Below are 27,759 nucleotides of genomic sequence, written 5' to 3'. Positions count from 1 at the left end.
CTATCCGGCTCGATAAGTGCCAGATGGGAATGGCCGAGGTCCAATACTTGGGACACCGGGTGGGGGGAGGCAGACTGCACCCGAACCAGCTAAAATCGAAGCCATTAGGGACTGGCCCATTCCTCAGAATAAAAAGCAGGTTATGGCCTTTTTGGGCACTGCTAACTATTATCATAAATTTGTTCCCCATTCCAAGCCACTGACGGACCTGACCAAGAAGACCATGTCCAGGGTGGTGACGTGGACCCCGGTCTGCCAGACCACCTTTGACCAGATGAAAGAGGCCCTCTCCCACAACCCCGTCCTGGTAGCTCCAAACTACAAGCGAAGGTTCATTGTACAGACAGATGCCTCCACATATGGGCTGGGGGCTGTCCTTAGCCAGGTAAATGAGGAGGGGTAGGAGCACCCGGTGGTCTTCCTTAGCCAAAAGTTGCTGGACAGGGAGGTGGCTTATGCTACCATGGAAAAGGAGTGCCTGGCTATAGTACGGGCCTTGAAAAAACTGTAACCCTATTTGTACAGCAGGGATTTCACCATTTTCATGCACCACAACCCCCTCATCTGGCTGAGCCAGGTCTCAGGGGATAACAGCCGCCTGCTAAGGTGGAGTTTGGCCTTACAAATTCACTATTCAGTACGGAAGGGGGAGCCAACACCCTAATACAGATGGGCTCTCCCGTCAACAAGATTCCTAGCAAAGCCCAGAAACCCACAAGTGCCTCTAGGTTTGCCTGTTGAGGTTCCCCTTTTTGCACTCGTAAAGTGGAGGGGGGAGGGGTTGTCACAGGGACCCTACTTCCCCTGATTGCCCTACTGTTCTCCAGCACCAGCCCTACAAGTGTTTGTGCCAAGTGTCACTGGGATGGGAGTCACTTTGGTTGTGGTTGTATTCCATTGTTCTGTTGTGTCTGTCGGCCTTGGGAGAAAAGTATATTACGAGATGTATGTCTGTGGGGGGGGGTGGCGCGACTCCTCCAGCAGCCACTTCCTGCTGATAAGACTGTTTACTGATGAGTAGTTTGAATACACCTGACCTATGTGTCTATACAACCCTGGGTTGTATATCTGTTGTTACAAATGCTTGAATAAGTCTGATGTTTATACTGAGGTAAGGTAATGACTGGGGGGCTAAAGGGTCTTGGATCATGTGGTACCAAACAGAGGAAGCCTTTACAACGGACATAGTCCTGTTGAGGACGGAGGAGCGTTACACTGTGTAATTTAGTTTTATCTGTATAATAGGAACTGTTTACTGTGCAGCCAGAAATATTTTCAGTTGTAGAAAGGGTATGACGAAAGAGACTCAGGAAGTCTCATAAATAAATTCTGACTTGAGCTGAATAAAAAGTATCCTTTAGCCCTGGTTCACAGTATTGCGGTGTGGGAAAGACTGCAAACCCTATGTGTTTCCAGCAGTGCACTGCAAACAGACTGCGTTTTGTTGCACATGTTAAGGACACCCCAAAAGCAGGTTGCAAGTGCAGAGCGTTTGCACTTGATCTCATGGTACAAATGGACCATGAGATCCGGTTCCAGTGCATTCCCAAAAGTGCTGCAGTCACCTTTTTGGTGCGGATGCAGTGCGATAAGATTCACATGCAGTTCCTAATGTGAACCTAGGCTAAATATAAAAATAGTTCTTTCATAGATCATTTACAAAGCTAAATGTGATGGGTCTCCTTAGAGTAGTTATATGATCTACCACTCCTCCATTTTAAAGGGAACACCACAGAATCACTTGTAAACAAGCATGCATACCTTTCAGCCGGACTGTCTTCAAACTTCACTGCTCTTTTTTTTTTTTTACTTCTGGGTGTGTCAATTACCTGCTTTATCTGCTGCAGGCTGTGATTCCTCCCACAGGCTTGTACATTCTGTAGTGATTTGGAGAATTCTGGGTACGGGTTTGGGGTGGATGAGAGTGCTGGAGAAAGGAGGAGCGGGGTTTGCATGGGAGCATGATAGTGTCGCTGGGTGAAAGTACAGGAGGGGTAAGAGGTAGGCTGGCTATACATTATATCATTTTCCTTTAGGATTTACCAAAACCATTTAAAAGGAGATCAAACCTAAACATTTCAATTTGTATGCAATCAGGCAGGCCCTTGCACTACATATTTAATTTCCTTTAGATTTACCTTTTAACTAAGAAAATTGAGAGAGGATAGAGGGGGGAGGTAGTGCCTGGATGCTACTCTCCTGTTGCACTGATCTCCTCCTCAGCCTACTCTCCTAAAGCCTGGTACACACTATCAGTTTTTTTTTTTGTTGAACTCAGCAGCTCAGGTCGGAGCCGCTGTACTAACCAGTGGCTGTTCACCCACACCCCCTGGGGGTCTCTTGGTCGGTCATCCCATCTAGGTTCTGGGCGGATTGGCCGGGGAGGAGAATCAGTGTGAGAATCACAAATATTCATTCGAGATTCTCACACAACTGGGTGGGCGCGGAGCGCAGTGCTCTGCGCCCCGAGCCCATGTTTTTTTAAAGCCTATTAGAGCCTCTGGCTCTAATCACATGCTACAAAAAACAAACAAACAGATTGGGGGGGGGGGGCGGACTCATGGATGGGGGGGCGGTGCCCGTGCGCCCCTAATGGATGGCCTGCCACTGGTACTAACCAACTATCCGACGCCTCCACACCAGAACACTCCGCTCAGCGCTCTCAACCTTTGGCTCAGAGTGCTGATCAGGAGCCAGTCGGGTGATGGTTTTCCAGCATGCACAGCCGACTTCCGTTGGACATTTTTTATTGAACAGGCCAATGTCGCCCAGCATTCAGCCTGTGTGTACTAGGTTTAAGAGATTCTTATCAGCTGATTATTCCTTTATAGCCATGCCTTTGCATTTATAATGGAGACAGAGGGTGAAAGGATAAGAGCCCGAGGTCATGGGTATGCGGCCGCCCCTCCCTCCAAGTTTTGATAAAGATTTAGATACATTTTTTATCTCCTGAGGTGAATTAAAACCTGGGGACGCTGGCCCTTTAAAAGTTAAAACAGTAGTTTGAGCAGGAAGAGGGTGTACCACGTGATATAGCAGAACATTCTAGAAGGATTGGGGCTTATTATATAAATAGGAGTCAGCTGAGGTAATGATCAGTGAGTCCGTGTCGGTACAGCGAGCTCCCTAACCCCCCCATCCTTTGTCGCAAGGCACTTTATGTGGTGTCACCCTTTCAAATAAAGGGGGGACTTGTTTTTTTTAAGTGTTTTAGATCGAGTCCTTAATGAGCAAGTGAAATTTATGGAGAAAAGTTGTTTTTAGTTATTTATGAATTGAATAAATGATATTATTTATTATTAGTTCATTTATACCAATAAATGTGCCACGGCCAAAACATTTTGCCAATAAAAAATTGTGTGTGTCTATTTATTATATAAGTATTTATATATTCGGGGGGAGCGACGAATGGTGCGGCCTGCTTTCCCATAAACAGTAGGGTTAGCAAAATAATATCCCTCTGCCCCCTTTTTGTTCTGGTCTAGTGTACAGCATGATAGCTGCTGTTGGCTAGCAAGTCAGGATTCTGGAAGCTCCAAACAAGACATTACAACACTGACAGGCTTGAATTTCCCAGCTTGATCCTTCAGCGATAAAACTGAAATTCTTGGCGCTCTCAGCTGTCCACACAGTCTACTTAATAGAGCTAGGATCCCATTCCTCTTTGCCCTTTCTGCTCAGATCAGATGCTGTGTTATGTGCCACAGAAGTACAGTATTGGCACGCTGCTTAATCTTTCATTCCAGAAGCGCATTTGTGAGGTCAGGCACTGATGCTGGACAAGAAGGCCTGGCTCACAGTCTCCGTTCTAATTCGTCCCAAAGGTGTTTTATCGGGCTCAGGACTCTCAAGGCCAGTCAAGTTCCTCCTCCCTAAACTTGCTCGTCCATGTCTTCTCTTCCAATATCTTTATTCAGACAATATCGACATTTATCAACTTAGTACGAAGTAATGGTACAGGTGACAAATCGGTTATGAGTCGGTTACATCACAAATGACCTTGTATTTATGTGAGGTTTTGTGTATCCTTGTCCTTATTTTAGGTTTATATAATAAGGTCAGACCTAACCTGAAAACATTTAACAAAGAAAATAAAAAGTAACCTCCTCTAGGTGGTGCACAGGAGTGCTCCAACAAGTAGCACGGGGAACCGTGGGGGGAAACCCTATCTCCCTCTGTCACCTCCACTAGGTGTAACCAACTTGTTTAACTTCTAAGTGGACCCAGGGGCCTTAATTGGTTCATGGGCCCTTAGAGGCAAATTCCGGTTGAAAGAAAAGAGAGAGGAAAGGAATGATAGAAAGAAGAGTAGAGGGGGTTGCACTCTGGCCCTGGAGAAAAGTACTCCTGAGCCACTCCCATCTCATTATGTAGCAGAGAGGAAGTTAATCCAAGGGTCCCATATTTTGTCAAAGTTATCTTATTGTTTAAAATCGCCGAGAGGCGTTCGTTCATCATTACCCATGACAGTTTAGATTTTAGCAAATGAAAAGGGATCGTTGGGGATTTCCAAGATTTGGCAATCGCTATTCTTGCTGCGACAAATATGAAGGCAATGAGTCTCTTCATGTGTTTCGATGTCCCCTCCACTGGGTGTCCCAACAGTGCCTGTAGGGGTGACTTAGTGAGATTCACTTGAGTCAGTGAATGTATGAAATTGTATGTGCGTATCCAGAACCTTTGCACTTTTGGACATGTCCACCATGTATGGAACATAGTGCCGTTTATAGTACATCCCCTGAAGCACTGTGGGGAGGCCCCCGGCTCGTCCGTGTCTTTATGGACCTTGCTTTGTGGACTGGTCCAAATCATTTGGTGCAGGGGATTATGGTGTGGGGTTGTTTTGCAGGGGGTTGTGCTTGGCCCCTTGTGAAGGGAACTCTTAAAGCGGGGTTCCACCCAAATTTTGAACAATATCTGTATGTATTCTCTTCCTTGCCTAGATGCTGACATGCCCTTTAAAAAAATTTAAATCGCCGTAATTACCTTTTATTTTTCTATTCTTCTTTGCACTTCCTGGTTCTCCTCCCGTGGGAGTAGGCGTGTTTCTAGCCTCTTCCAGACTCCTGGGAGCTAGTCTCAGGCTTCCCAGGATGCCACTGAGCATGTGCGGGAACGAGCGGTGAATGCTGGGAGCACAGCATTCACCACATCCAGGAAATAAATGCTTGTGGGCTTCAAATGCCCACAATGAAGATGGAAACCGCCTGCAGTGAATAATATAAGTTATTCTTTCCGACGAAATCTGACACAGGCGGACATATTACACACAATATGTAAGTATGTAATGCTGAGAAGAAAAGTTTGTGAATGAACTCAAAAAAAAAAAAAAAAACGATAAATAGGTGGACCCCCGCTTTAAGGTGTCAGCATACCAAGACATTTTAGACAATGTCATGCTCCCGGCTTTGTGGGAACAGTTTGGGAATGGTCCCTTCCCGTTTCAACATGACTGTGCACCAGGGCAACTCAACTGTCACTCAAGTTTCAAATTATCAACAAAAATTAATATATAAAAAAAATAGTACTCTTCCAATGGGAAGATACTGAATCACATAACTTAATTGACTGGTAAAAGGAGGGAGAGTTGTCGGTTTCCTCCACAAACTTTGTTCTGGGATACAGACAGCAAAAATAACGCAACACTAGTGTTACCTTTCCCCTACTCTATGCAAATTTTAAAAAGGCTCTACATACACATTAAATACCTGACAGCATCCCCCCACCCTCTTCTCTCTTCCTTTCCTTGTTTCATTTTGTATAAGCTTGCAGACCCTTAATTGAAAGCATATGCTGATTTAACATAAATATTAATGCTACTGGCAATAGCTTGATCGGGTATGAGGAACAACAAAACAGATCATTTTTATTACAAAAGGTGCGCTTATATTTTATAAAAAAAGATTAAATCTAACCTCCATCCAATTTTGGCTTTTGTTTGTTTCCGGCCATAGGTGGTTAGAATCTCGGCTGGTCCCTGTGGTCGGTTTAGCAGGGAACGGGCGCGATTCGATCCATGTATGGATAGGCTGATTATACCCAAGTTTATTCATTGATCGACTTAGGTACAATCAGCACGTCGGCCTTTCAGCATGCCTTTATTGCCAGAGGCTATAGCCGCTAGCAATAATTATTGTATTCTTCAGGCACGCCCCCGCCTGGAGAACACAATAGCTCTGTCATTCCCCCACCATGCATGCAGGAAAGAAAAATCCCAGGATCTATGGCCTTCCTAAATAATGGAAAAGGCTGTAAAACTTCCCTGCTCGATCCAAAAGAAAAAAAATAATAATTTTTTTGGGCTAAAATTGGCTTTTAACTGGATTACATGATCCATTGAAAACTTGTGGTGGAGTATCAACGCTGTAGCCTCAGTATGAAGAATCTCTTCAGTAAATAATCAATAAAAGTGATTTTATTATTGCCTAGTACTTGACTGTCTATTCAACTTAAAAGTATGGAACAGTTATGAAACACCTACATGCTGATTACAGTACAGTCTTGATGGGTCGAGCCAGGCATAGTTTGATCCTTTTTCATTGGGAGCCATCAGTGACAGATACCAGCCAGGGGTTTTCTTTTCTGGACTTTTGAACAGATCCAAGTGGACAGGTGATGAATTACAACCTGTAAGGAAATAAGTTGCTTGAATTAGTTATAAACCTCAGACACGAAATATGAACAAAGCATATCATTCTATAGCAGAGGTCCAGTTGGTACACTTTTCTTCCGGCAGAGGTCCAAATCCTATGTTTACACTATTATGCCCTGTACACACGGTCGGACATTGATCGGACATTCTGACAACAAAATCCATGGATTTTTTCCGACGGATGTTGGCTCAAACTTGTCTTGCATGCACACGGTCACACAAAGTTGTTGGAAAATCTGATCGTTCTGAACGCGGTGACTTAAAACACGTACTACGGGACTATAAACAGAGCAGCAGCCAATAGCTTTAGTTTCTTAATTTATTCTGAGCATGCGTGGCACTTTGTGCGTCGTGTGTACACACAATCGGAATTTCTGACAACGGATTTTTTTGTCGGAAAATTTTATAGCAAGCTCTTAAACTTTGTGTGTCGGAAATTCCTATGGAAAATGTGTGATGGAGCCCACACACGGTCGGAATTTCTGACAACAAGGTCCTATCACACATTTTCCATCGGGCATTACACATCACAGAAATGTCCTCATCTCCCCCTTCACATCGCAACTCCCCTTAACATCACAGCTCCTCCTTTACACCACAAACCCCCTTCACAGCAGTCCCACAGTGTCCTCAGTTTCCCTGCATGTCACAGTGCCCCATTACATTGGCGCTCCCTTCAAACATCACAGTGCCCCATTACATTACAGCCATCTTCATGTCATAGTGCCCCATTAGACATCAGAGCTCCCCATTACATTGCAGTCCCCTTCACGTGATAGTGCCCCTTTACACATCACAGTTCCCTTTTACACTTGTAGACAGCTATAGTGCAGGGCAGCCTAGCTGGCTGCAAGAGGTAGTGGGTAGGGATGAGCTTCGAGTTCGAGTCGAACTCATGTTCGACTCGAACATTGGCTGTTCGCAAGTTCGCCGAACAGCGAACAATTTGGGGTGTTCGCGGCAAATTCAAATGCCGCAGAACACCCTTTAAAAGTCTATGGGAGAAATCAAAAGTGCTAATTTTAAAGGCTAATATGCAAGTTATTGTCATAAAAAGTGTTTGGGGACCTGGGTCCTGCCCCAGGGGACATGGATCAATGCAAAAAAAAGTTTTAAAAACGGCCGTTTTTTCAGGAGCAGTGATTTTAATAATGCTTAAAGTCAAACAATAAAAGTGTAATATCCCTTTAAATTTCGTACCTGGGAGGTGTCTATAGTATGCCTGTAAAGGGGCGCATGTTTCCCGTGTTTAGAACAGTCTGACAGCAAAATGACATTTTGAAGGAAAAAACTCATTTAAAACTACCCGCGGCTATTGCATTGCCGACAATACACATAGAAGTTCATTGATAAAAACGGCATGGGAATTCCCCAAAGGGGAACCCCGAACCAAAATTTAAAAAAAAAAATGACGTGGGAGTCCCCCTAAATTCCATACCAGGCCCTTCAGGTCTGGTATGGATATTAAGGGGAACCCCGGCCAAAATTAAAAAAAAAAAAATGACGTGGGGTTCCCCCTAAATTCCATACCAGACCCTTCAGGTCTGGTATGGATTTTAAGGGGAACCCCGCGCCAAAAAAAAAAAAAAAAACGGCGTGGGGTCCCCCCAAAAATCCATACCAGACCCTTATCCGAGCACGCAACCTGGCAGGCTGCAGGAAAAGAGGGGGGGACGAGAGTGCGGCCCCCCCCTCCTGAACCGTACCAGGCCACATGCCCTCAACATTGGGAGGGTGCTTTGGGGTAGCCCCCCAAAACACCTTGTCCCCATGTTGATGAGGACAAGGGCCTCATCCCCACAACCCTGGCCGGTGGTTGTGGGGGTCTGGGGGTGGGGGGCTTATCGGAATCTGGAAGCCCCCTTTAACAAGGGGACCCCCAGATCCCGCCCCCCCCCGTGTGAAATGGTAAGGGGATACAAAAGTACCCCTACCATTTCACTAAAAAACTGTCAAAAATGTTAAAAATGACAAGAGACAGTTTTTGACAATTCCTTTATTTAAATACTTCTTCTTTCTTCTTTCTTCCTTCATCTTCTGGTTCTTCTGGTTCTTCTGGCTCTTCTGGTTCTTCCTCCGGCGTTCTCGTCCAGCATCTCCTCCGCGGCGTCTTCTATCTTCTTCTCCTCGGGCCGCTCCACACCCATGGCATGGGGGGAGGCTCCCGCTCTTCTCTTCTTCTTCATCTTCTTCTCTTCTTCTTTTCTTCTCTTCTTCATTTTCTTCTCCGGGCCGCTCCTCACACATGCTAGCATGGCGGGAGGCTCCCGCTGTGTGACGGCGCTCCTCGTCTGACAGTTCTTAAATAGCGGGGGGCGGGGCCACCCGGTGACCCCGCCCCCCTCTGACGCACGGTGACTTGACGGGACTTCCCTGTGACGTCACGGGGAATGCCACAGGGAAGTCCCGTCATGTCCCGTGCGTCAGAGGGGGCGGGGTCACCGGGTGGCCCCGCCCCCGTTATTTAAGAACTGTCAGACGAGGAGCGCCGTCACACAGCGGGAGCCTCCCTTCATGCCAGCATGGATGCGGAGCGGCCCGGAGAAGAAAATGAAGAAGAGAAGAAGAGAAGAAGAGAAGAAGATGAAGAAGAAGAGAAGAGCGGGAGCCTCCCCCCATGCCATGGGTGCGGAGCGGCCCGAGGAGAAGAAGATAGAAGACACCGCGGAGGAGATGCTGGACGAGAACGCCGGAGGAAGAACCAGAAGAGCCAGAAGAACCAGAAGAACCAGAAGATGAAGGAAGATAGAAGAAAGAAGAAGTATTTAAATAAAGGAATTGTCAAAAACTGTCTCTTGTCATTTTTAACATTTTTGACAGTTTTTTAGTGAAATGGTAGGGGTACTTTTGTACCCCCTTACCATTTCACACAGGGGGGGGGCCGGGATCTGGGGGTCCCCTTGCTAAAGGGGGCTTCCAGATTCCGATAAGCCCCCCGCCCGCAGACCCCCACAACCACCGGCCAGGGTTGTGGGGATGAGGCCCTTGTCCTCATCAACATGGGGACAAGGTGTTTTGGGGGGCTACCCCAAAGCACCCTCCCAATGTTGAGGGCATGTGGCCTGGTACGGTTCAGGAGGGGGGGGGCCGCACTCTCGTCCCCCCCTCTTTTCCTGCAGCCTGCCAGGTTGCGTGCTCGGATAAGGGTCTGGTATGGATTTTTGGGGGGACCCCACGCCGTTTTTTTTTTTTTTTTTGGCGCGGGGTTCCCCTTAAAATCCATACCAGACCTGAAGGGTCTGGTATGGAATTTAGGGGGAACCCCACGTCATTTTTTTTTTTTTTAATTTTGGCCGGGGTTCCCCTTAATATCCATACCAGACCTGAAGGGCCTGGTATGGAATTTAGGGGGACTCCCACGTCATTTTTTTTTTAAATTTTGGTTCGGGGTTCCCCTTTGGGGAATTCCCATGCCGTTTTTATCAATGAACTTCTATGTGTATTGTCGGCAATGCAATAGCCGCGGGTAGTTTTAAATGAGTTTTTTCCTTCAAAATGTCATTTTGCTGTCAGACTGTTCTAAACACGGGAAACATGCACCCCTTTACAGGCATACTATAGACACCCCCCAGGTACGAAATTTAAAGGGATATTACACTTTTATTGTTCGACTTTAAGCATTATTAAAATCACTGCTCCTGAAAAAACGGCCGTTTTTAAAACTTTTTTTTGCATTGATCCATGTCCCCTGGGGCAGGACCCAGGTCCCCAAACACTTTTTATGACAATAACTTGCATATTAGCCTTTAAAATTAGCACTTTTGATTATTCATGTTCGTGTCCCATAGACTTTAACGGTGTTCGCGTGTTCGAACAAACTTTTTTCCTGTTCGCATGTTCTGGTGCGAACCGAACAGGGGGGTGTTCGGCTCATCCCTAGTAGTGGGTTACCAAGTGTATATACTCATTTTCCAGCCTATTTAATATGTTTATGTGTACATATGTTCAGAGTTGTTTGGCCTCTATCATTGTCTCCAGCACCATTTTGGAGAAGCCTGCTGTCCTGATAGGACAGCAAATCTCGGGAGATTTGGTCGGCCATTTTTGGGTGGATACTTTATATAAGAAAGCCCAGCCACGTTTAGTTCAGTTCACGTGTGTGCATAGACAGGGGTAGGGAACCCCCTTGTCAGGGAGAGTTAGGAGAAGATAGGCTTGTGAGGGATAGCTCAGGGTTCCCACGGAGTCCTGCATCAGCAATCCTGGTCAGATAAAAGATTCCCCATTGCGGATAATAAAACCGGTCCCCTCGATGTGAGGGCGGGACAAGCAGATCAGATGCCTATATCCATCTGCTGAAGGAATACCGCTGTTACCGGGTAACGTGTGTGAATAGCAGCCTCTACAGATACGCATCGTGTGCTTGGGTTTATACTGTGTCAGTCAGTGGAAAGTGCCTATAGTGCTGACGAATACAATTACCGCTTATATCAGAAGTGACTGTGCTGTGTATCTGTGCCTCCATGCTTGGAGTGAAACTACGTGCCTTACTGTTGTAAATACTCTTTCTACTACCGTCTCTCTGGTAATAAACGTTGCCTGGTTTATTAAGTCGGTACGTGTGGTTTCCTCTGTGTAAGCGCTACACTCTACCCCCGCTTACACACTTGCCTTGGTGTTCTGCCCATGTACCCCTGTACACTGATCCTCTGCCTGCCTTTCTCCCATTCCAGGTTACCCTCACCCGGTTTTGGCTTGCTCCCTGCTCCCTCTGCCTGATCTCCTGTGCATGACCCTAGCTCTGACACTGGCTACACTTCTCGGCCCGCAACACACGATCGGAATTTCGGCCCGCAAAAGACTGATGAGAGTTTTTCATCGGAAAATGCGACCGTGTGTATGCTCCATCGGTCTTTTGCTGGCAGAATTCCAGCCAGGCAAAAGATTGAGAGCATGCTCTCAATTTTTCGGTCGGGAAAAGTTCCTATCTGAAAATGCGATCATCTGTGGCAATTCTGAAGCGCAAAATCCCTATGCATGCTCGGAAACAATTTGACGCATGCACGGAAGCATTGAACTTAATTTTCTCGGCTCGTCGTAGTGTTGTATGCCACCGCGTTCTTGACGGTCATAATTTCAGCGAACTTTTGCGTGACCGTGAGTCACTTGAGTGGAATCCCATCGGAAAAGCCGTCATATCTTTTTTCGACGAGAAAACCGTTCATGTGTACGTGGCATTACTCTCATGAGTTTCCAGGAAGGGAGGGGGGGATGAGTCATAAGAGGGCCAATGAGAGCTGCAGGTGTGCCTCTGTCATACCTCCCAACCACAAGGGCTTTTTTTTACCACTACTATTACTTTATATTGGCTTTTAAATTATACAAACACAGCAATGTAGAGTTTGGATTAAAGGTTTAGCACTAGGAAACACTTTTTGAAAGATAAAAAGTAAATTTCATATACAACTATATAGATCAGACAAAAATGAGGGACAAATGATGGGGAACAGAGGGACATTGCTCCAAATCAGGGACTGTCCCTCGAAATCAGGGACAGTTGGGAGCTATGCTCTGTGTGTCTGTGTAAATCCAGGAAGTAACAGGCAGCAGCTTCAGCTGCCCACAGTTAAAGTGATTGCAGCCAGACTCAGTGGAGTGAGATTTTTGCAGCATATTTGGCAAGTACAAAATCACAGTATATATATATATATATATATATATATATATATATATATATATATATATAAAATAATATGCAAAGTGGTTGGAGGGAAGCTTTGGAATGACAAAGATATAATTACAAACTATGTGAGAGGAATGCAGTTCCTCTTTAATGACCAGGCAATTTTTTTGCGATACGGCACTGCGGTACTTTAACCTCCCTGGCGGTATTCCCGAGTCTGGATTGGGGTGGAATTTCAGAACCAAAAGCGGTAACCCCGAGCCAGACTTGGGATGGCATCGCAGGATCCAGGAAGAGCTTACTTACCTTGTCCCCTGGATCCTGCGATGTCTCCCCGCAGTGTGAGCGGCTCGTCAAAAAGTGAAACACACACAATACATACAGTATACTGTAATCCTACAGATTACATTACTGTATGAAATTATTTCACCTCCCCTCTGTCCCTAGTGGTTTCTCCAGTGCCCTGCATGCAGTTTTATATTATAAAAACTGTTCTTTCTGCCTGGAAACTGGAGATTGTCCATAGCAACCAAAACCGTCCCTTTACAGCAAAAGAGGTTTTAGCGATAATAAATTAGAATCACTCGCAGAATTGAGCGATAGTGATTTTTGGGGAGATCCGTCATCAAACACTGAAAAGTAATGACAGCGACAATTCTGCAACTGAGCAAATTTCAGTGTTTTTGATTTGATTACATTATTGAATGATTTTTATTATTATTATATTATTATTTGGTATAATTATTTATAGTTATTTATTATATTATAATTTATGATTTCGTGTTTCAAACTTTATCATACCCGGGCTGTCTACTAGACTCTTGTTTGGACAGATTTAAGTGAATTATTCCTAAGAATTACAGGCCTACAATATAAAACACCAAACTTCCATGCAAAATAATTGTACCTCTTTCAACATCAGAAATCTGACATAATCATACCGCCAGGGAGGTTAACTGACAATTGCACGGTTGTGTGACGCTGTACTCAAATAAAATTGAATAGAGCTTTCTTTGGTGGTATTTAATCACCTCTGCGGGTTTTTTATTTTTTTTTTTTTAATGTAAAAAATCTAATTTTTTTTTTGATTGAAAATGTATACTTTATTTTGCATAAAAATATACAAAAAACAAATACTTCAACAGGGTACATTCCACTCTGTACTGCGACGCAGCTAATAAATACACTGCATAACAATACAGTTCCAAGCATACAAATAAATTACATTCATCCTGCAATATGATGCCTAAATGTGTTGAGCAGAGTAATAATACCCTCAAACATCACATCATGCATGACGCCGCATTACCCTGAAAGCATTAACTAAAAACATGTAACTAGCAAGTCATATAACTTTTTCAGACAAATTGTATTTCAACAAGCAACGGGTGTTATGGGGGTGGGGGGGGATAGGGGAGGGGGAAAAAGAGTTCACAGGCCAGGAGCTTTATTGAACTGCCAAAGGATACATGAGGGGGGGATTCTTCTTCCTTAAAGTCCATCAAGTTATAGTCTCTAAACAGACTGTGAACCAATCTGCGACAGTCCTCGATGGACATCCTCTCCCGCTGGTGGATGAGGCGCTTTCTGGCGCACCATACAGCGTCCTTAAAGCAACACAGCACCCACCAGGCACTGTCAATTTCTTCATGAATTTAGGCCAATATGTATTCTTCTACATATTTTTGTTAAAAAAAAAATCCCAATACACGTATTTAGATTGGTTTGCACAAAAGTTATAGTGTCTTCAAACTATGGGCTAGGTTTATGGACTTAAATTTTTTTTTTATGGTTTTTAGCGGTATTGGCGGGGATCAGCAATTTTTAGCGGCATTGCAGCGGACAAATCTGACACTAAGTGACACTTTTTGGAGACCAGTAACACCAATACAGTGATCAGTGTTAAAAAAGCAGTTGCTGTATAAATGACACTGGCAGGGAAGGGGTTAACATCAGGGGCGATCAAAGGGTTAAGTGTGTTCCCTAGGTGTGTTTTCTAACTGTGTGGGGGATGGACTGACAGGAAGAACACAGAGATCCGTATTCCTGCTTAAGGCCCGTAAACACGATAGGAAAATTGGAAGTAAAATTTAGTCCGATGAACGATCTGCCAATTTTCGGATCGTTAGTACAGTGCTTTCAACAGCCAATTCAGATTTTTCATCCAACAAAAGCTGGGTATGCAGACTATAAAATTTTTGTCGGATGTGAACTCAACTTCCAATTTTCGTTTAATCAGTACGGTTTCAGCCAAAAAAAATTGTAAGAGCAAGACTATGCATGCTCAGAAACTAAAGAATACATACAAAACTAGAAAAGGTACAATTTCTGGGGAAATTGTGAAAGTGTTCTTGCCTCTACAACTGGAGTGGGCGGAGTAACTGGGTGGGGTGGAGTGGCTTGAGTAACTGTGAAAAGTGTTAAAAAGCTTAATATTTTAAAAAGTATAAATAGTAGTAAAAAAGTTCCATCATTCGCTGAAAGAGCTGAACATTTTTTTCAAAAGTAATTTTTTTTTTCAAAAATGAATTTTTTTTCTTCAAAAATGATTTTTTTTTTCAAAAGTAATTTTTTTTTTCAAAGGTAATTTTTTTATTTCAAAAATAATTTTTTTTTCGAAATTATTATTTTTTTTCAAAAATAATTTTTTTTTTTCAAAAATATTTTTTTTTTCAAAAATATTTTTTTTTTTTTTTTCAAAAATGATTTTTTTTTTTTCAAACATTATTTTTTTACTTTTTTCAAAAATTACTTTTTTTTTTCAAAAATATTTTTTTTTTTACATGGGGCGGTCATAATGTTTTGGCTGATCATGGGGTGGTCATAATGTTTTGGCTGATCATGGGGTTGTCAGCTTTTGTCACTTCCCACTCTAGTTTTGAACATTTCGCCATTCATTCCTATGGGACCAATTTCGCCGCAAAAACGTCATTTCGTGGACCATTCGGCAAAACATTCCACAAAGTAATAACACGCCAATCGGGAACAATCCGCTCGTTTCGGTATATTATTTGTCTCTGTAGTGTGAAAACTGTGGGAGGAGTCTACAAGCATTATCAAGTCTAGCAGATGAAGTCACATGCATTTGGAGTGTCTCAGCATCTTGTGTTTACAACCACTGTTTCCTAGCAACGCTCATGCCCTGTTTATGCTTCCCAAATACTGCTTCATCAAAACTGCCCCATCATATTCCTCTATTATAAATCAGTACATGGTGTGTCTGTCCCCTCCCCCGGGCTCTGTAATCAGCTGAGATGCTCCAGCCACCTTCCCCCCTGTGTATAACAGAAGCTTTGGTAACCATGGCAACAAAACAAACACTAACAGTACACTCTGATTAATGGCTAAAATTTCCTGAAATGACCTCTAAACAAATGGCCGTATTTTAAAAACTATACATCCTACAGCGAAGATCTTTATATTGTGAGAATCACAAGACCCAGACCTAGATTTTGATGTATAGTATGTCTCTGAAATATTAAAAATGAAGGCACAGTCGCAGTTTAGAAATTGCCCTTCAAATTTGGAGGGGGCTAGAGTGTAGTTTCAATGAATGTCAATGGACGGCGTGAGTTGCAAACAAATGGTCATATTGTGAAAACTATCAGGACTATGGCTTAGCCGTGGACATGTTTAGTGGCAGCAGGGGTAGCTGAACATTTTGATATAAGATTTGTGTAGGTGGGCTTGAAAATGAGGGAGTGGCGGCAGTTTAGAAATCATGTTCTGATTTTCCAGCTTTTGTCATCTCCCACTCTAGTTTCCCCATTCATTCCTATGGGACCAATTTCGCCGCAAAAACAACGATATTTCGTGAACCATTCGGCGAAACGTTCCACAAAGTAATAGCACACCATTCGGGAACAATCCGCACGTTTCGGTATATTACTTGTCTATGTAGTGTAAAAACTGTGGGAGGAGTTAGGGTGGTAAATTTGGCTATAATAATAAGAACTAGAAAAGGTACAATTTCTGGGGAAATTGTGAAAGTGTTCTTGCCTCTACAACTGGAGTGGGCGGAGTAACTGGGTGGGGTGGAGTGGCTTGAGTAACTGTGAAAAGTGTTAAAAAGCTTAATATTTTAAAAAGTATAAATAGTAGTAAAAAAGTTCCATCATTCGCTGAAAGAGCTGAACATTTTTTTCAAAAGTAATTTTTTTTTTCAAAAATGAATTTTTTTTAATCAAAAATGATTTTTTTTTCTTCAAAAATGATTTTTTTTTCAAAAGTAATTTTTTTTTTCAAAGGTAATTTTTTTTTCAAAAATGAATTTTTTTATTTCAAAAATAATTTTTTTTTTCGAAATTATTATGTTTTTTAAAGTAATTTTTTTTCAAAAAATTTTTTTTTTTCAAAAATATTTTTTTTTTCAAATATATTTTTTTTTCAAAAATAATTTTTTTTTTTAAAGAAATTTTTTTTTCAAAAATATTTTTTTTTCAAAAATATATTTTTTTTTTTTCAAAAATGATTTTTTTTTTTCAAAAATTATTTTTTTACTTTTTTCAAAAATTACTTTTTTTTTTCAAAAATATTTTTTTTTTTACATGGGGCGGTCATAATGTTTTGGCTGATCATGGGGTGGTCATAATGTTTTGGCTGATCATGGGGTTGTCAGCTTTTGTCACTTCCCACTCCAGTTTTGAACATTTCGCCATTCATTCCTATGGGACCAATTTCGCCGCAAAAACGTCATTTCGTGGACCATTCGGCAAAACATTCCACAAAGTAATAACACACCAATCGGGAACAATCCGCTCGTTTCGGTATATTATTTGTCTCTGTAGTGTGAAAACTGTGGGAGGAGTCTACAAGCATTATCAAGTCTAGCAGATGAAGTCACATGCATTTGGAGTGTCTCAGCATCTTGTGTTTACAACCACTGTTTCCTAGCAACGCTCATGCCCTGTTTATGCTTCCCAAATACTGCTTCATCAAAACTGCCCCATCAGAATTACCCCATCAAAACTGCCCCATCAGAATTACCCCATCAAAACTGCCCCATCATATTCCTCTATTATAAATCAGTACATGGTGTGTCTGTCCCCTCCCCCGGGCTCTGTAATCAGCTGAGATGCTCCAGCCACCTTCCCCCCTGTGTATAACAGAAGCTTTGGTAACCATGGCAACAAAACAAACACTAACAGTACACTCTGATTAATGGCTAAAATTTCCTGAAATGACCTCTAAACAAATGGCCGTATTTTAAAAACTATACATCCTACAGCGAAGATCTTTATATTGTGAGAATCACAAGACCCAGACCTAGATTTTGATGTATAGTATGTCTCTGAAATATTAAAAATGAAGGCACAGTCGCAGTTTAGAAATTGCCCTTCAAATTTGGAGGGGGCTAGAGTGTAGTTTCAATGAATGTCAATGGACGGCGTGAGTTGCAAACAAATGGTCATATTGTGAAAACTATCAGGACTATGGCTTAGCCGTGGACATGTTTAGTGGCAGCAGGGATAGCTGAACGTTTTGATATAAGATTTGTGTAGGTGGGCTTGAAAATGAGGGAGTGGCGGCAGTTTAGAAATCATGTTCTGATTTTCCAGCTTTTGTCATCTCCCACTCTAGTTTCCCCATTCATTCCTATGGGACCAATTTCGCCGCAAAAACAACGATATTTCGTGAACCATTCGGCGAAACGTTCCACAAAGTAATAGCACACCATTCGGGAACAATCCGCACGTTTCGGTATATTACTTGTCTATGTAGTGTAAAAACTGTGGGAGGAGTTAGGGTGGTAAATTTGGCTATAATAATAAGAACTAGAAAAGGTACAATTTCTGGGGAAATTGTGAAAGTGTTCTTGCCTCTACAACTGGAGTGGGCGGAGTAACTGGGTGGGGTGGAGTGGCTTGAGTAACTGTGAAAAGTGTTAAAAAGCTTAATATTTTAAAAAGTATAAATAGTAGTAAAAAAGTTCCATCATTCGCTGAAAGAGCTGAACATTTTTTTCAAAAGTAATTTTTTTTTTCAAAAATGAATTTTTTTTAATCAAAAATGATTTTTTTTTCTTCAAAAATGATTTTTTTTTCAAAAGTAATTTTTTTTTTCAAAGGTAATTTTTTTTTCAAAAATGAATTTTTTTATTTCAAAAATAATTTTTTTTTTCGAAATTATTATGTTTTTTAAAGTAATTTTTTTTCAAAAAATTTTTTTTTTTCAAAAATATTTTTTTTTTCAAATATATTTTTTTTTCAAAAATAATTTTTTTTTTTAAAGAAATTTTTTTTTCAAAAATATTTTTTTTTCAAAAATATATTTTTTTTTTTTCAAAAATGATTTTTTTTTTTCAAAAATTATTTTTTTACTTTTTTCAAAAATTACTTTTTTTTTTCAAAAATATTTTTTTTTTTACATGGGGCGGTCATAATGTTTTGGCTGATCATGGGGTGGTCATAATGTTTTGGCTGATCATGGGGTTGTCAGCTTTTGTCACTTCCCACTCCAGTTTTGAACATTTCGCCATTCATTCCTATGGGACCAATTTCGCCGCAAAAACGTCATTTCGTGGACCATTCGGCAAAACATTCCACAAAGTAATAACACACCAATCGGGAACAATCCGCTCGTTTCGGTATATTATTTGTCTCTGTAGTGTGAAAACTGTGGGAGGAGTCTACAAGCATTATCAAGTCTAGCAGATGAAGTCACATGCATTTGGAGTGTCTCAGCATCTTGTGTTTACAACCACTGTTTCCTAGCAACGCTCATGCCCTGTTTATGCTTCCCAAATACTGCTTCATCAAAACTGCCCCATCAGAATTACCCCATCAAAACTGCCCCATCAGAATTACCCCATCAAAACTGCCCCATCATATTCCTCTATTATAAATCAGTACATGGTGTGTCTGTCCCCTCCCCCGGGCTCTGTAATCAGCTGAGATGCTCCAGCCACCTTCCCCCCTGTGTATAACAGAAGCTTTGGTAACCATGGCAACAAAACAAACACTAACAGTACACTCTGATTAATGGCTAAAATTTCCTGAAATGACCTCTAAACAAATGGCCGTATTTTAAAAACTATACATCCTACAGCGAAGATCTTTATATTGTGAGAATCACAAGACCCAGACCTAGATTTTGATGTATAGTATGTCTCTGAAATATTAAAAATGAAGGCACAGTCGCAGTTTAGAAATTGCCCTTCAAATTTGGAGGGGGCTAGAGTGTAGTTTCAATGAATGTCAATGGACGGCGTGAGTTGCAAACAAATGGTCATATTGTGAAAACTATCAGGACTATGGCTTAGCCGTGGACATGTTTAGTGGCAGCAGGGATAGCTGAACGTTTTGATATAAGATTTGTGTAGGTGGGCTTGAAAATGAGGGAGTGGCGGCAGTTTAGAAATCATGTTCTGATTTTCCAGCTTTTGTCATCTCCCACTCTAGTTTCCCCATTCATTCCTATGGGACCAATTTCGCCGCAAAAACGACGATATTTCGTGAACCATTCGGCGAAACGTTCCACAAAGTAATAGCACACCATTCGGGAACAATCCGCACGTTTCGGTATATTACTTGTCTATGTAGTGTAAAAACTGTGGGAGGAGTTAGGGTGGTAAATTTGGCTATAATAATAAGAATAATATATATGTGAGATAACAGTAAGTGGTCTTGCTATGCAAGAACACTTAATAATATATATGTGAGATAACAGTAAGTGGTCTTGCTATGCAAGAACACTTAACTATTCAACACATGACGTCACTTCTGAAGTTGTATTCTGTCATACCAGAATTTTCGTATGGCGTGTAACCTCTTCAGTTTTGACATGAGACTAGCATGCAACAAAAAACTGATGAACGGTAGTTCGAAAATCTGATTGTGTGTACGAGGCTTTACAAGGAACAGAAAATCTCTGTGTACTTCCCTGTCAGAATGGGTATCTGCCTTGTTTACATAGGCAGTTCACCATTCTGCCTCTGGAGCAATCATGGGTGGCAAGCGGACATCGGGCCTGCTGATTGGCTCCCGCTCCATGCGCCCACAGTATCTATTGCATGAAATGACATTATATATATATATATATATATATATATATATATATATATATATATATATAATGTACATATGCCGTGGGCGGTCTTTAAGTGGTTAATAAATTATATAAAAAACAAAGAAATGGATGCTGGACTATGAGTGAGGTGTGTCTCTGTTAGTAAGGGATATTGTATCTTTAATATATTAGCAAAGACTATTAATTGTAACCAGTCCCCAATGGGTAGTCCCTATAATGAATAAACTGAATAAATATTATTGGGGACAATATATAAGTACTATATAACCATATTCAATGCAAAAAAGTCACATATTTATTATTTATACATAAAAGGACATGATTGGTACAAATGACAATAATAGAAAAAGTATTATACATAATTGTCATAATAAACAGTACATAATATAAGACATCTAAAACACAGAAGACAGTAAAATGAATTAATAATGATACAAGCTATGAACCTGGCACCCTTGAGCCAATCATTAGGAGTAGGATGCTATAAAAATAAATAAAATAATGAATAGATAAGTAGATGGACCTACATCTCGTATATTTAATACATGTGGCTCTCCAGCTAGGAAACAGGGTGTAATATAATGATGGTACTTTACATATGGAGTATCTCATGGGTATGGACCTGCAGCTACTATGATGGGATGAACATAGCCTGGAAAGGTTTGACTCATCCAGGGTTGAGGCGAGAGAACCCAAACCAATGTAAGTCCCCACACCGTCCCGCCCGAGAAATCGGGCGGACTAGGTGGGAGATCACGGGGTCAAACAACCGGGAACAGGAGCGAACAACCACAAAATAGGATCAGGATGGAGGGTCTGAAAACCCAGGATATAGTAAGATGACTGTACAATGGGCACATCCATTAGTGGAGTGTCCATCGATTGACCCTGCATTGACTCTGCGTGTGTATGGGTCAGAGGTCCTGGGATGTCTCATATACATTTACACCCACACCACACTCACTTAGTCTTTCATTATGTGTTTTGCAGGGTCTATCGATGGACACTCCACTAATGGATGTGCTGATTGTACCACTTGCCGACCGCCTCACACAGATATACTGCGGCAGAATGGCACGGGCAGGCAGAGTAACGTATGGGTACGCTACTCCCTTCCCGCGGACGGGGGGCGCTTTGCGCCCCCCCCCGGTGCCCGAGGCGGTCGGCATCATTCCAGGAATGATCTGTGCTGAGGGGTAGGCCACTGATTCATGGCCCCCCCCTCGCGATCGCTCCTGGCAAATGAGACGCTTCCTCTGCTTCTGTAATGTAAACAGAAGCCAGGATACAAGAAAGAAAGTGCATTTTTTTGTTTTCAGGTACGCTATTCGGCTGCAGCGCGGATTTATTTATCTTGACAGCAACAGTGTTTGCTCCCACGATACATAAAACTGTGACTCCAGCGCTGTCGGAGGTGATTTCACCACCACAGTTAAAAAAAAGAGCATATATGCCGAAGCATGGGGGCAGCAGGGGCGGAGGAGCGATTTGCTCCTAACTTTTGCGGACGGATGCCCCCATGCTTCGGCATATATATTTTAGGCACAGATTGCGTTAAAAAATGTTTTATTTTTTACTATGTTTTTTTTTTGTATTTGCTTTGCAGGTATGGTATGTCTTACTGTTATACTGTAATGTTACTTTGTTTTATTGTTAACCATCATTTGCTTAGCAGGTACACCATTCAGTTGCAGCGCAGATTTATTTATCTTGACAGCAACAGTGTTTGCTCCCATGATACATAAAGCTGTGACTCCAGCGCTGTCGGAGGTGATTTCACCACCACAGTTAAAAAAAGAGCATATATGCCGAAGCATGAGGGCAGCAGGGGTGGAGGAGTGATTTGCTCCTAACTTTTGGGGCGGATGCCCCCATGCTTCGACATATATATATTTTAGGCACAGATTGCGTTAAAAAATGTTTTATTTTTTACTATGTTTTTTTGTATTTTCTTTGCAGGTATGGTATGTCTTGCTGTTATACTGTAATGTTACTTTGTTTTATTGTTAGCCATCATTTGCTTAGCAGGTATGCCATTCAGTTGCAGCGCGGATTTATTTATCTTGACAGCAACAGTGTTTGCTCCCAGGATACATAAAGCCGTGACTCCATCGCTGTCGGAGGTGATTTCACCACCACAGTTAAAAACAAAATAGTGCATGTATGCCCATCATTAGAAGTGGGTGGATAAAGGGAGGTATTCTAATGGTGGGCATACCCACCGGCCCACAGGCTGCATGAAAAAAAGATTACAATATATGCCTGACAAGGACCAGCAACGTACTGGCATGTTGCTGGACTTTGAGTGGTTATACCAGAATTATGCCTACGGGTTTAGGTATCATCTTGGTATCATTCTTTTCAGCCAGCAGTCGGTTTTCATGTAAAAGCAATCCTAGCAGCTAATTAGCCTCTAGACTGCTTTTACATGCAGTGGGAGGGAATGTTCCCCCCCCACCGTCTTCCATGGTTTTCTTTGGCTCTCCTGTCCCAACAGGGAACCTGAGAATGCAGCCGGTGGTTCCGCCAGCTGACCATAAAGCTGATCAGAGATCAGAACGGCTCCAATCATCAATATGGCCTAAAAAACTGGAAGCTACAAGCATTTTATGATGTAAACAGCGCCATTGGGAAATTGGGAAAGCATTTTATCACACCGATCTTGGTGTGGTCAGATGCTTTGAGGGCAGAAGAGAGATCTAGTGTCTAACAGACCCCAATTTTTTCAAAAAGATTACCTGTCACTACCTATTGCTATCATAGGGGATATTTACATTCCCTGAGATAACAATAAAAATGATTTAAAAAATGAAAGGAACAGTTATAGATAAAAAAGCAAAAAAAAAAAAAATTAAAAAAAAAAAAAAAAGCACTCCTGTCCACTCCTGCTCTCACGCAAAGGTGAATGCAAGCTTCGGTCTGGCGTCAAATGTAAACAGCAATTGCACCATGCATGTGAGGTATCACCGTAAAGGTCAGATCGAGGGCAGTAATTTTAGCAGTAGACCTAGACCTCCTCTGTAAATCTATAGTGGTAACCTGTAAAGGCTTTTAAAGGCTTTTAAAAATGTATGTAGTTTGTCGCCACTGCACGTTTGTGTGCAATTTTAAAGCATGTTGTGTATGCTATCCATGTACTCGGCATAAGATCATCTTTTTTGTTTCATCAAACATTTGGGCAATATAGTGTGTTTTAGTGCATTAAAATGAAAAAAAGTGTATATTTTTTCCCAAAAACATGCGTTTGAAAAATCACTGCGCAAATACTGTGAAAAAAAAAAACACCCACCATTTTAATCTGTAGGGCCTTTGCGTTAAAAAAATATATAATGTTTGGAGGTTCAAAGTAATTTTCTTGCAAAAGAACAAAAAATTTTCATGTAAACAAAAAGTGTCAGAAAGAGCTTTGTCTTCAAGTGGTTAGAAGAGTGGGTGATGTGTGACATAAGCTTCTAAATGTTGTGCATAAAATGGCAGGACAGTTCAAAACTCCCCCAAATGACCCCATTTTGGAAAGTAGACACCTTAAGCTATTTACTGAGAGGCATGTCGAGTCCATGGAATTTTATATTTTATATTTTGACACAAGTTGCGGGAAAAAGACACATTTTTTTTTTTCACAAAGGTGTCACTAAATAATATATTGCTCAAACATGCCATGGGTATATGTGGAATTACACCCCAAAATACATTCTGTTGCTTCTCCTGAGTACGGGGATACCACATGTGTGAGACTTTTTGGGAGCCTAGCCGCGTATGGGACCCTGAAAACCAAGCACCGCCTTCAGGCTTTCTAAGGGTGTAAATTTTTGATTTCACTCCTCACTGCCTTTCACAGTTTCGGAGGCCATGGAATGCCCAAGACCCCATTTTGGAAAGTAGACACCCCAAGCTATTTGCTGAGAGGTATGGTGAGTATTTTGCAACATTTTTGAAAATTGAAAAAAGAAAAAAAATACATTCTTCTTTTCTTTCTTCATTTTCAAAAACAAATGAGAGCTGCAAAATACTCACCATGCCTCTCAGCATATAGCTTGGGGTGTCTACTTTCCAAAATGGGGTCATTGGGGGGGGGGTTTTTGCTATCTTGGCACTTTATGGCCTTCGAAAAATCCGAAATCCTGAAGGCGGTGATTGGTTTTCGGGGCCCCGTACGCAGCTAGGCTCCCAAAAAGTCCCACGCATGTTGTATCCCCGTACTCAGGAGAAGTAGCAGAATGTATTTTGGGGTGTAATTCCACATATGCCCATGGTATGTTTGAGCAATATATCATTTAGTGACAACTTTGTGCAAAAAAAAAAAAAAAAGTTTGTCATTTTCCCGCAAATTGTGTCAAAATGTAAAATATTCCATGGACTCAACATGCCTCTCAGCAAATAGCTTGTGGTGTCTACTTTCCAAAATGGGGTCATTGGGGGGGGGGGGTGTTTGCCATCTTGGCATTTTATAGCCTTCAAAACCGTGATAGGTAGTGAGGAGTGAAATCAAAATTTTACGCCCTTAGAAATCCTGAAGGCGGTGCTTGGTTTTCTGGCTAGGAACCCAAAAAGTCCCACACATGTGGTATCCCCGTACACAGGAGAAGTAGCCAAATGTATTTTGGGGTGCAATTCCACATATAACCATATCACAAGTTTTTATTTAGTGACAACTTTTTGTAAAATTTTTTTTTTGTCATTATTCAATCATTTGGGACAAAAAACTTAAATATTCAATGGGCTCAACATGCCTCTCAGCAAATTCCTTGGAGTGTCTACTTTCCAAAATGGGGTCATTGGGGGGGGGGGGGGGGTTGTACCTCAAGAAATGAGATAGGCAGTCATAAACTAAAAGCTGTGTAAATTCCAGAAAATGTACCTTAGTTTGTAGACGCTATAACTTTTGCGCAAACCAATATACTCTTATTTACATTTTTTTTTACCAAAGACATGTGGCTGAATACATTTTGGCCTAAATGTATGACTAAAATTGAGTTTATTGGATTTTTCTTATAACAAAAAGTAGAAAATATCATTTTTTTTCAAAATTTTCCTTTTTTTTCCGTTTATATCGCAAAAAATAAAAATCGCAGAGGCAATCAAATACCATCAAAAGAAAGCTCTATTTGTGAGGAAAAAGGGCCCAAATTTCGTTTGGGTACAACATTGCGACTGCGCAATCACTAGTTAAAGCAGCGCAGTGCCAAATTGTAAAAAGTCCTCTGGTCTTTAGGCAGCCAAAAGGTTTAAGTGGTTAATGATTATAGCTTAAGGAATGTATTTATGTCTAACATTTTAAGGGTCAATTTGATAGGAGTTGTGAATGGGTATTCTTAGCTAAATTATTAACTTGTACTGTTACCAAGAATAAGCATATTGGAGAATGATCCCTGTACAAGTTAATGAAGATGTGAACCCATTTTCCAGCTGTGAAGAGAGCATCTGTAGAGTGTAGAGTAGCTTTTCTTGAGGGGGAAAAAAGGCAGCAGGCTTAGAAAACCCATTCAGGCTAAATTATTTTCCCCCCACATGTGTTTAACCTGGTTTGACCAGGACATCTCAAAATTGGAAAGAGCGAATAAAAAAAAAACAAAAACCCACAACCTTTCCATATTCTGCAGGGCTCGAACAAGGAAGAGGGAGGGGGTGGGGGCTGCTGCCCAATCATAGCGTTTCATGTGTGTGGGGGTGCACTACGTCCTCTTCATCACAGGAACTTGCAAAATAGCAGAGAACATCCCAACATCCAGCGCTAAAAGGACATCTTCTGTAGTTAATACTGTCAGTTTGAGTGATCTCTGCCCAACTGAACAAGTATAATCCTGGTTGGATAGGGGTGAGAGAGCAGCGTGATTGGGAAGTACTGCCACTGACATCAATAGTGGTGGCTTCTATTGGGTTCATGGACACCAATGCTTGGGGTTTTATTTGCACCCACTGACACATGCTGGGAATTATTGTGATCTTTGACAACAATGCTGGAGGTTATTGTTGTGGCCACTGACACCAATGCTGAGGGTTATTATGGTGGTCCCTGACGCCAATGCTTGGGGTCATTAGGCTATAGGTTATGTAGTAACCTCTAGTGTGCTACTAGGGTTAGTGCAGGCAAATCTATGTTATGACTTATAGTTAACTTGTAAGTCTGAAATTGGGTCAGAGTTTACTGCAGGCCAGGCTGGATGACTCACAGATGCAGGTCTCTGGTACCTCCCCCGGGATCTGGAAGTTAAGAGAAACTTCTAGAAGTTAGTGGATGGAGTCTCCAAACTGGAAGCTCTGAGCTATCCTCAGACCTGAGTATATAATGACCTGTGTTCTCAACCATAAAAAACATCTAAGTGTAGTATTAAAATAGTATCATTTATTGCACAAGATTAAAAACACTTGCAAGATATAAGTGGGAGTAATGCTCATCATAAGTATGTAGTCCTGGCAGTTCTACTGCATCCCACAGGCTCCTTGCATGATCTGGGTCAGTGTTTCTCAACTCCAGTCCTCAAGGCGCCCCAACAGGTCATGTTTTCAGTATTTACCTTAGATGAAACAGCTGTGGTAATTACTAAGGCAGTGAAACTGATCAAATCACTTGTGCAAAATAATGGAAGGCCTGAAAACCTGACCTGTTGGGGCGCCTTGAGGACTGGAGTTGAGAAACACTGATCTGGGTAACTGGGAGAGTTGCTGGGGTGATGTTGTGATGAATAGCTGTAAATTCAGGAAAACCAGGAAGTAGTCAGCTCCATGCTGTCCAGCTTGAACCAGAAGAGGAAATGATGTCACCAGCAGGGGGTGGAAGGAAGGGGTCAGGACTGTCTCTGTGGAATGAAAGGCTACGCTCTTGGAGCTCACAGCTCCTTCTACTAGCCTGTTGTTCTCTGATTTTGATGCGACTGTGAACAGTGCCTGTGTATTCTTGGGGTCTATGAACCTCGAGTTGCATCAAAGTGGGACCAGAGTAGTGCAGGGACTGCTTTGAAGTTGCACAGATGTGAACGGTGCTCATTGGAAGTAATGGGGAACAACTTGTCGTGCGACTTTACAGCCCCAAGTCGCATGATAGGTCGCACTAGTGGAAGACGAGCATTAGTTCGATTTTTGGCTTTTTTTAGCTCAATATGTTCTCTGTTTTGCATCAACTGTCAACCTTCTGTAAGCCCAACTTTTTATAATCTACTATTTTTCCGAAATTCCTTCATCCCATCGCCTTTGGTCCGCTGACCGTAGGTAATTCTACGGCTGCGGACGTCATGCCCAGGAGGATGTATTTAACCACTTGCCGCCCGCCATATAGCAGAATGACGGCGGCAAAGTGGTTTCAATATCCTGACTGGGCGTCATATGACACCCCACAACACCGATCTAGGTAAAGAGTCTCTGATGGAGTCTCTTTACCACGTGATCAGCCGTATCCAATCACGGCTGATCACGATGTAAATAGGAAGAGCCGGTGATCAGCTTTTCCTCACTCGCGTCT

At 42.0% G+C, this 27,759-nt stretch overlaps 1 protein-coding gene across 3 annotated transcripts in view; it reads right to left on the bottom strand.

Annotated features, from left to right (window-relative positions):
• APRT (adenine phosphoribosyltransferase) overlaps window positions 1–27,759 on the bottom strand; it is a 93,334-nt gene that overhangs the window by 24,859 nt on the left and 40,716 nt on the right. For all 3 annotated transcript variants that reach the window (XM_073616782.1, XM_073616781.1, XM_073616783.1), the window contains one exon: window positions 6,482–6,627. In XM_073616782.1, the coding sequence (XP_073472883.1) occupies window positions 6,482–6,627 (146 nt within the window). The remainder of the gene's footprint in view (window positions 1–6,481; window positions 6,628–27,759) is intronic.

Source organism: Aquarana catesbeiana, linkage group LG02, assembly GCF_042186555.1.
Source record: "Aquarana catesbeiana isolate 2022-GZ linkage group LG02, ASM4218655v1, whole genome shotgun sequence".
NCBI lineage: Eukaryota > Metazoa > Chordata > Amphibia > Anura > Ranidae > Aquarana > Aquarana catesbeiana.
The sequence above is the reverse complement of the archived record's forward strand: the minus strand, read 5'-3'. Positions and strand labels throughout refer to the sequence as shown.